Consider the following 9,747-nt stretch of genomic DNA (forward strand, 5'->3'; position numbering starts at 1 on the left):
CGACTGAAAACTCCATCCAGAGATTTCCATGAGCAAAATGTAAGACATTCACGCAGTGGAATATGTTTGATGGTAAGAAGAACAAAGTGACGACCCACGGCATGAAGTCAAGGACCTTTAAGGGCACTACCGGGCTTCACAAAGACCACACAGAGCATGATGTCACTTAAGTGAAACATACAGAGAAAGCCACTGGATAAAAAGAAGGCTAATAAAGTGCCGAGAACCAAGGGAATGTTTAGTGAAGGCATAGTGACGGCCAGCACGTGTTTGGTTTCTGTTCAGTCAGTGAAAAAGTTTTACTAACATGAGAACAAGAGGATAGTGGTACAATTCTGCAAATATACTAAACGCCATTAAATTTTATAAAAGGTAAGCTTGCTGGTAATTTAAATTATATCTCAATTACAGATGTTGAAAAAAAAACAAATTCAGATACACTACGAACATATCATTCTTAAACTCATGGTAATTTTTATGAAAACCAATAGATATTTAGCAAGTAAAGGAAACAACATTACTGATGTTCCAGAGATCGAGCAGATTGAGATATGAAAAAGCACTTGTGGGAAATGAATATTTACATTACACGGAAATTGTGTTCTGACGCTGTTTTGATGGTGGGAGGTGGTACATCACACTTCTACCCAGTACTGTCAGAACAACAGCTGAGTGTCAGAATCCAATCAATGCTCACACTGTCCACCAGGAGATGGCATCAGATGCTACAGGGTGACAGCTCTCTCCTAGAAGCCTGTATATCCAACTGTCCCCACAGTAGAGGCCAGCCTCAGGCCAGGCTGTCACCTGTTCTGCCACCTGACTGCCTATAAAGGAAAAATATCACAACCCTTCCCCTAGAATTAGAGTAATTGGCTGGAGAGGCTCATAAAACTCAGACAAAAGCATGACACACTAGATCCCTGTTTTGTGTAAGATGATAACTCCAGGACAGCAGCTGAAGAGATGCACGGGGCAAGTTGTGGGGATGGGGCACGGAGCATCCGCTCCTCCCCAGTGCACCCCTCTCTCCACACCTGCACCTGTTACCAACCCCTAAAGCTGCCCACACTCTGTCCCTGGATGTCAAGAGGAGGGACTGAAAGCTGCAACCCTATAAACACATGTTGGCTCCACAGGGGCCATCCTCGGGTGCTTTCTAAGTCATCACAACATGACAAAGGATACCTTCGCTCCTGTCAAAAGAGGATATCCCACGTGTTTGGGAGCTGTGAGCCAGAGCTGCAGACCAAACCCAAATATGTCTGCAGACCAAACCCAAATATGTCTGCAGACTATAGTTTGCTTATCTGAATAATTAAACATACCTATTTCTTATAAGTCACAATATCAAAATCCTACCCTGGTCTTCAAACATGGATTATTTACATTAAGAGAACCGTACAGTCTGAAACTGACACATTCGAGAATCCCATTCTGTTATTAATAACTGTCCAATTCGTCATGGTATCACATGAAAATCTCTCCTAGGGTGAGGATGCTCAGGTTTGGCAGCCTCCACATGACCAAGTCAGCGTCTGAAACCAGGAGCCCTCTCAGCAATCCCTGGCTCCGCCCTCCCGGTATCTGGTGCAATCCAGAGAGAGAGGCCCTCACCTGCGGCTCTGAGCCTCCTTCCAGGGGTATTACAAATGTAAATGTCCCTCAGGACAGATTCCTTTACACGCTCAGAAACCCTCTGCTGTTTTCTCCTATTTACATACAAGCTCTTCCACTACTGGAAGGGACAAGGACAAAATGGCACAAAAACTCAGCAATGAGGCAGCACAATACACCAGTTAACAGTGGACCTAAAACATCGCAGAGAGCCCAGACTCCTGACATGTTTTCATTCCTCTCTCCAATTTCCTGAAAAGAGCAAAGTCCAAAGCCTGCTAATCTTCACTAAAATACATCCCCCTTGTGCACTTGGCTTTTTAAAATTCACATTCAGACAAGTCCATTATCCATTAAAGGAGATGACGCCTGTGTCAGTATCAAGCCAACATCAGCGGAGAATTCTAATGGGGAGGCTTGCATCTGGGGTGGGACTGCAGTCTGACTAGTCACAGCTCTCAGACACCAGCCTCCTCCCTGCCTGGGCCACTTCAGGCCAATTGATAAGATGGCCCAAATGTGCCCCATGTTTTGTGATCATGGGGTCAGTGGGTCAAACCACACACACCCCAGCATCAGCCACAACAGAGGCCTCACCCACTCTCTCTCTGGCCTTCTGCAGAGCTCACATCTGCCTCGGTCTCACAGAGAGCTATCCTTTTCCTTATTCTCTTGGTGCAGGTGGTATCACCTGATGCCTCAATCTATTGGGTTGCCGGTATACGGTGAATCAACCCCTAGCCTCCTAAAAAGCCCTAATACGGAAGAGCACACATGAACCAGGGCATAGGGCAATGGGCAGGGATCCATGTGAAAAATCTCAGCTGACCCTACAAAATCCAAATGCACAAGATGTGAATAATGTCATTAGAGGTACTTGTCATTATAGAAAACCTCGACGTCATCACGTCGCCACTAGCAGTGGAATCAAGACATGAAAATGCTTCCGGTTTAACAGGGAACATGAGGAAGCGATACTAGTGAATGACCTTTCATTTCACAGAAGACCGAATGACTGAAAACTGACACAAACTGACCAGGGACTGAAAACAAAATGGCGCACGGACGCATCATTCACCGGGGGAGGAGGCCTGTCTTGGGATCCATCTCAAGTGCGGTGTCTGGTGTGAGGGCCCTGTCTAGTTCATGGCCAGGCTGTCCTCACACGGACATTTACTTCACATTGTGTAGGTGGCTGTGCAGTTGTGAGTACACTTTCTCCACACACTACATTTTACAGATAAACGCTATGAAATCGATAACTTATCACGATACCACCTTAAAGGAGCTATGGCACAACGCCCAAAGAGATGAACAAAAACACGTGCCCTAGTGCCATAAAAACCCCTAGCAGTTGAGAAATGGGGGAATCTGCATCACCTGTGGAAGGACACGTTGATAAGACGTGATCGTTGAAGAACGTACAGACGAAAGTCAGACCCTTACCCCAAAATTAGGTTAAAAATGTAGACCCATTACGTTACCCCTCATTAGAGACACCATCCAGATACCACACAAAAAAACACATGAGATGTAGAAACATAGAGTAAGTTGGCTATATTCACAACTCAGTATTATTATGGAAGACGTACAAAACATAAAAAGAGAAGCAGACAATACGACATTTAGGGAGCCTCCGGAATGCAAAGATGATATAAAAATAAATCGCGATTCACTTGCAATCACTAAAAACAGTTAAAAATATTTAAAGGTAATCTAGATGATGAAAACCAACTCTGATGAAAACTTTTCAATTTGTTACACGTTTTCTTTTAGTTCTAAAGAACATCTTTGATATAATAGAAAACATAAGCACTGGACTCTGCTCCTGATTCCTGAGGTGCCGAGGCTTCTAAAGGCCCTGAAAAGTAGGGAGTAATGAGACCACCGGTAGCACCTTCGGTTTTCCTGAGGCGACTATGGTGGTTCCGGGAAGGGGGCTGTCACCAAAGAGACCCAACCAAAAGTAGAAGGGTGAAATATTCAGACCTAATCACATCCTCCAAGGAGGAAAAAGGGGCTGAAAATAGATAAAGAAATAATTCACTGCATTGATAAATTCCACCAGTTAGTGTCAGAACTGAGTTAAAATGTAGGACACTTGGCTGGTGTCACAGCACTGCTTCCTGCGTGCAAACGCTCTGTAATCTGGTGACCAAAACTGTCAGAGGTAAGGTGTCTATGTTAAAGTAAAAAAGGAAGACACTGGGAAAATACTGTAGACTTTTCCAATACAAAGTTTACCGAAGGATATAAAATTATAATAAAACATTATACAACATTAATGAATGGCATAAAACAAAAATTAAAAAATTAGACATGATCTCTGGAAAAAAAAACCCCTCAATGCTTCCATATTAACCCGCCCAAACGGATGAAGAACTTTAATAAAATAACAATAAATCCAACACAAAGTCAGCATTACTTGTTTTTAAAATTATAATAAACTATTTTTAAAACTAAAAGGACAAACGAGTGTCTAAGAATGGCCACATCTATACAGAAAGAAGTGAAAGGACTTTTCCTAAAACTCATGAAGACAATTAAATCCAAAGAGTGACAGAGACAGGACACTACAGCAGAAAAGGGACCCATGGATAAAAATTAAAGTCTCTGACACAGGACGACTTGTGGGCAGGAATCTCTGCTGGATCAAGCCCAGACGCCGGCTGCGATCGAAGGACACGTTAACACAGGGATAAAAACGGTTTTTGACAGAAGACAATCAATGTCCTTCTTATCAACCTGATGCGAAATAACCAACTTGATGCAGATTTAAGTGTAGAACACTTTCAGAACAAGTCAGAGTCAAGTGTCTATGACTTACTCAACAAGTTTCTTATGTAAAAAAGAAAAGAACAAGGTTCAAAGGAAGAGATGGACAAGTTCACTTCTACTAACATTAAGAGTCCATTCACCAGCACAGAATAGAGTGAAAAGACAAATAAAAAAAAAAACAGGAAATATGTAGAGTCTGAACGTGAAAAGGGATTCATTACCGTCCAGAGCATCTAAAAAAAAAATCAGAAAACAATATACATAATAATGAAATAAAGGTCCCCAGAGATTGAGGACTGCATCACAGAAGGTGAAACTCCACATGCGCTGCCCAAATGCTGATCAGTAGAAACTATACGTCACCACGAGGTCACATATTAGATGGATGGAAATGAAGTTAGGTAATTCTAAGAGCCAGAAATGAGGTTGAAGAGATGAACGCATCGGAAAGAGAGGTGTGTGGGGAATCAATACACCATTACACTATAATTCTAAATTTGTTCATAACCTTTAGCCTCAGCATTTGTCTCGAAGTGAAGAAAGTTACATCACAGTTTGCAGTAGGAGAAAAAAAAAAAAACAGAGAAGGTGTAGTAACCCAGATGACTAATCAAAAATACTCTGACAGAACCGAGGCCACACAAGCACAAAAATGAATGAGTCAATGGGGACCGAGTCTCAGACACCAGCACATGTGAAACAGATAGGGGCTGAGGGTCACAGAAAAGTCACTGTGTGACATCAATGCTGTGTTGCTGGTGACGTTCACTTATTGGAAGTGTAAGAGGCAGAATCAAGCAACACGCTGCTGGGTGATGAATGAGAAACGGTAAAGGTAGGAAGGATAACAGAGTAAGGATGTGGTCTCCCTGGCCAGGGGACGCACATGAAATTTAACAAAAGCACACAAAAGGTGGCGATGCCAACACCTGCCTAGGGCCTAGCTGTTCACTGGGCGGGGAGACCACCAGTGTTTGCATTATTATTATTATTAAGTCTTAGGGTGAAAAATCAACCAATGGTTTAGAAACAGCCCCACGGCATCCACAGCACACCTCAGAGAGGACAAACCATTCTGGCCCTCATGCAGGTGAGTCATTCCATCCCAAACTCTGTGGCTTCTCTCAGGACAAACAGCTCCTCCCTGGTGATTCTGGGTGGCTTGAGGCCACATGCAGGGCGAGGCGTCCAGCAAGATCCCACTGCATCTTCCTTCATCTCCCACCCAGGACCAGCTCTAGGTGCAGCTTGTGCCCACTCAGTGCAGAGCTGGACACAGGGCACTGCGCTCAGGGGTTAGCTGACAACACTGAATCCTATTGAACCCTGTGCTCCAGGAATCGCTGATGCAGGTGAGATGAACCCACCCCCACCCCTCTGTTCTAAATCGGGGCTCGCTGCAGGAACCCCTTCCCCATCCAACTCAGAGAAGATTCACAGAGGCCCCGCTGATCCAGGACAGGATACTAGCCTGCCTCTCTGTCCACTCTGAGCCTCATCTATGATTAGGTGAACTGATCGTTTCCAGGGAACAGACAGAACTGATGCTTGTTGACCAGACATTGGTTCAGCTTCTCCTAACCCCAAACCCTGATCACGGTCCATCTTCGCTCAGCCAGGGAACGGCCTCTACTGAGTCCACGCTGACCTCAGGGACCTGCCATCCCAGCCACACCTGCTGGAAATCTATCTGCCCAACTCCGAAGACACCGCAAGTCGCGTGGTCCGCGCGCCCTTTCCACTCGCAGCCCCGCCCCTTTTAGTAATTCCTTTACAGGAAAGTCTCTCCCGCAAAGCAGGAGTTTTTCATACGCCACAGGCTTCACCACGTGATTGCAATATCCTATCTTTTATCCAAGCCTGACTCGGTCTTCAGTGCCCTCAGTCCGAGCTCACTGCACCCCCTCATCGGAACAAGCACCGAGATGCACCGTAATCCCTGCGGACCCGAGCCGGGGACGTGCTCAGTATCCGGAGGGCGGTCTTTGTCACACTGCTGTCCTGCTCACACTTCTACCCAGAAAAGAAAGCCCTTCTCTATCTGACTTGAGTCGCGGGCACCGCTGTAAGGTTGGTACTCACGTGGCCCACACCTGCCGCTGGGGGGCGCAACCTTGAGACATACCCTCCCACACTGGTAACACGGAATGACGCAACAGTGACCACAAAGAGGTGATGTAGTTAAAGAAAAGCCTCACGCCCGCCTGTGCAGCAGTTTAAAGACCCGTCCTTGGGGTGACCTGTCCTCATTACCATAGTTAAATGCCAGCCCCTGGGGGAGGCTTAAGAAGCTAAAGAAACTGGCCAGTCTAGACGTGTGTATTCTCGCTGCGCATGCGCTGAAGGGCAACTGCCTCTACGCGTGTGGGGGAGGTGCGGAAGGAGGAATGGGACGGTCCCCCAGCTCTGGGTGCCCGCAAACGCGTTGTACCTGCAACCCTCTAAGCCACCTCCACCCTCTTCGGAGCCTGCTCCCTTGCTGCATCAGCTTTCGCTTTAATCAACCTCGGCACAACGGTGTCACACGCTCCATTGAGTCCTACCTCGAGAGGGGCAAGGACTCCTGTGCGAGTCACATCTCTACGTTCTGAACCTTGTCCCTGCAGGCAACCCAATCTGGTGGTGGTCCTATCCTCCCCAGCCCACAGCCCATTCGCAGACTGGGGTCCGCATTCCGGGATCCACACGTGGGGACGGGACAGGACACAGGAATCCCTCCCCGCTGCCGAAGGAGAAATCTCCAGGCAGGGTCTCATGGGGCGCCCGGGCACTGGGCCCGCAGCCGCTTCCAGCCTGTTCCGGGCAGTTCGAAGCAGCCCCTTAGGATCTCGACCGTCGATCCCGCGCACTCACCATCTCTAGGCCGAGCTCCAGGCTCTCCGGGGTCTCTACCCCTCGTCCTCCACCCGGGCAGGTGAGAGCTACCTGACCACACTAGCGGAGCCGCGGGCGAGTGAAATGGTATGGGCCCCGCGGGCCGGGCGTTAAGGGCTGCGACTGCGCCCGCCCCCGGGTCTGATTGGACGATAGTCCGAGCTTCCGCGCAGTGATTGGACCGTACTCCGAGCTCGCGCGCGCAGTCCAAAACGAAACACCTTGGGACTCTGAGTGAACAGAGCGCGACCTGCACACGGCCGACTGGACAGAAGTCAAGAGCCTTCCCTTACTCCCTTGGGTGGGTAGTTCGCTGGCCACGCCCGGCATTCAGGACTTACCTCTACATTTGGGTTTCCTGATTGGCCAGTTGCAGGTTCCGTGGTCTGAGTGACAGTTGGGATGGTCACTAGGAAGAACTGGGCAGGAATGCCATTTCTCATCTTCAGCCTCTCTAAGCTCCACCTTCTCTGTGGACCATCAGTAGTCGACTTGGAAAATACAGAAAATACCGGCTCCAGTGAACCCACTGGTCAGTGGTCTCTTTTGAGTCCTCCCTCTGGACTGGGAAAGCCTGACTCACATTTCCCTCATGTCGCCCCTTGTCCACATGGGGCAAGAGGGGACATAAAGGCTTGCAACCTCTGGGGTCATGGGTGGGCCAGGTGGCATGGTCACCATGGGTCTGTTCCCTCTATAAACGCTCACCAGTGACCTCACTACAAGCAGGAGGGTCAGGACTGTCACGGACCCAGATCTTCTGACTTCTAGAGGACCCGCCCTCCATTGACACCCACACTTGAGGGCGTTAGGCAGATGGCCCTCGGCCAGGTGCTTCACCCATTCCTCCCAGCACAGCCACAAGGTGTGAGATGTTAAAATTCTCAGACGTGCCTTTTGCTGCGAGGAAATTCCTGTCAGCTCAGCTTTTTCGTCCCCAGAGGGACTGGAAGGCAGAAGGCCACACAGGTTGCTGTGGATGGTGGCGCTGCCCGTCACTGCTCATGTGCTGACCCCTGCGTTCTCAGTGAAACTGGACATTGTGTTTGGAGAACTGTAACCCCATTTTTATAACCAAATCTCAGGGCTATAACCGTGAAAATGCTACCTCCTGCCCACCACAGAATAACTCTCTGTCTCTATGGTTTTGCCTATTCTCAGAGTTTATTCATGTTGCAGGGAAATTTATGCTTCATTCTTTTTTTGTGGCTATATAATATTTCATCATGAGTATGTGCTACAACTATATATTCACTCATTGACGGACACTTGAGATGTGTCATTTTTTTGGCTGTTTTGAAAACAGCTGCAAGGAACACTCATGGACACATATTTAAGTAACTGTGTCAGTACAGACTGGACTGGAATATTATGTCATAGGGTAATTTTATACTTAACATTTTCAAAAACCACAAAGCTCTTTTCCACAGTGGCTGCACCATTTTATAATCCAACCAGCGAAGGACAAAGGTTCCAATTTCTTCGTTTCTAAAACATTAGTGTTTGTTTGTTTGTTTGTTTGTTTTTTAACTTTTGCAATCTATCTATCCTAGTAGGTGTGAAATGTTGGAAAGTCAACAAAGCAAAAATCAAACATATCACAGCTTGGTGATGAGGAACTTGATCAAAAGCTGCAGAGAGTGACAAGAACCAGGAGGGTGGTCACTCTGGGGACAGCACCTGGAGGATCTGACAACCAACCATGAAGATAAAATTCCCAGACCTTCAGTTAATGGCACAGCCGTGCTAGGTGTGGGACACACTGGGTCTCAGGGCAACAGATCCTCTCTGAGGAACCAAGGGCAGCGTGGCCAGCATACGCAGCTCACATCCACAGCCGGCCTCCCACAGCCCACAGGGGACCCCGAGTTAGAGGTCAAAGACATCCCGAGTGGGGGCCATGCTCTACCTGTTCACAGGTAGCCCAGGGTGCTACTCCCCAGGAAAAAAATGAGGAGACCAAGAACCCCAGGGACTTGAACTCTGGATCCCCACAAAGCCCCCTCTCCCTCCTACAGGACCCCAGCGCTCCCCAAGAAGGAACACAGGAGAGTGAGTTCTGATCCACAGAAACCCTCAAATCCAAAACCCCTTCCAAGAGCACTTGAACCCAAGGAGCTAAGTCTGACCTTCACAAACACACTCAGTTTGCACAAAACACTAAAGATATCCAACTGTGTGGATGACGCCAAAACCTACCTTTGGGAAAGCGTCCCAACTTTTGTGCAGGCGGGTCTCCCGTACTCAGGTTCTGTGGCTTCTCTCAACACCAACAGCCACTTCTGGGTGGTTCTGGAACTGGAGGCCACGTGCAGGGGGCACCCAAAAAGACCTCGCTTCACCTCCCACTCAGGACCACCGTTCAGTGCAGCTTGTTTCTAAACGCGATGCTTCTGCTTCAGGCACTGGGGATCACTGCGATGACAGAAAGACCCCGTTCCGGTGTGTGAATGCGACCCCGCGGAATCTCTGCAGCCA

The 9,747-nt window shown here is 47.9% G+C and overlaps 1 protein-coding gene across 1 annotated transcript in view; it reads right to left on the reverse strand.

Moving 5' to 3' along the window:
• The window catches only part of LOC120583752 (putative KRAB domain-containing protein ZNF788), a 32,962-nt gene extending 23,215 nt beyond the window's left edge, over positions 1–9,747 (reverse strand). Inside the window, exons 1-2 of the mRNA XM_039839187.1 lie at positions 9,469–9,747; positions 7,611–7,760 (exon numbers count right to left, since the gene is read on the reverse strand). Coding sequence (XP_039695121.1) covers positions 7,611–7,712 — 102 coding nt within the window. The 5' untranslated portion in view covers positions 7,713–7,760; positions 9,469–9,747. The remainder of the gene's footprint in view (positions 1–7,610; positions 7,761–9,468) is intronic.

This window comes from Pteropus medius, unplaced genomic scaffold, assembly GCF_902729225.1.
Source record: "Pteropus medius unplaced genomic scaffold, Ma_sr-lr_union100, whole genome shotgun sequence".
NCBI lineage: Eukaryota > Metazoa > Chordata > Mammalia > Chiroptera > Pteropodidae > Pteropus > Pteropus medius.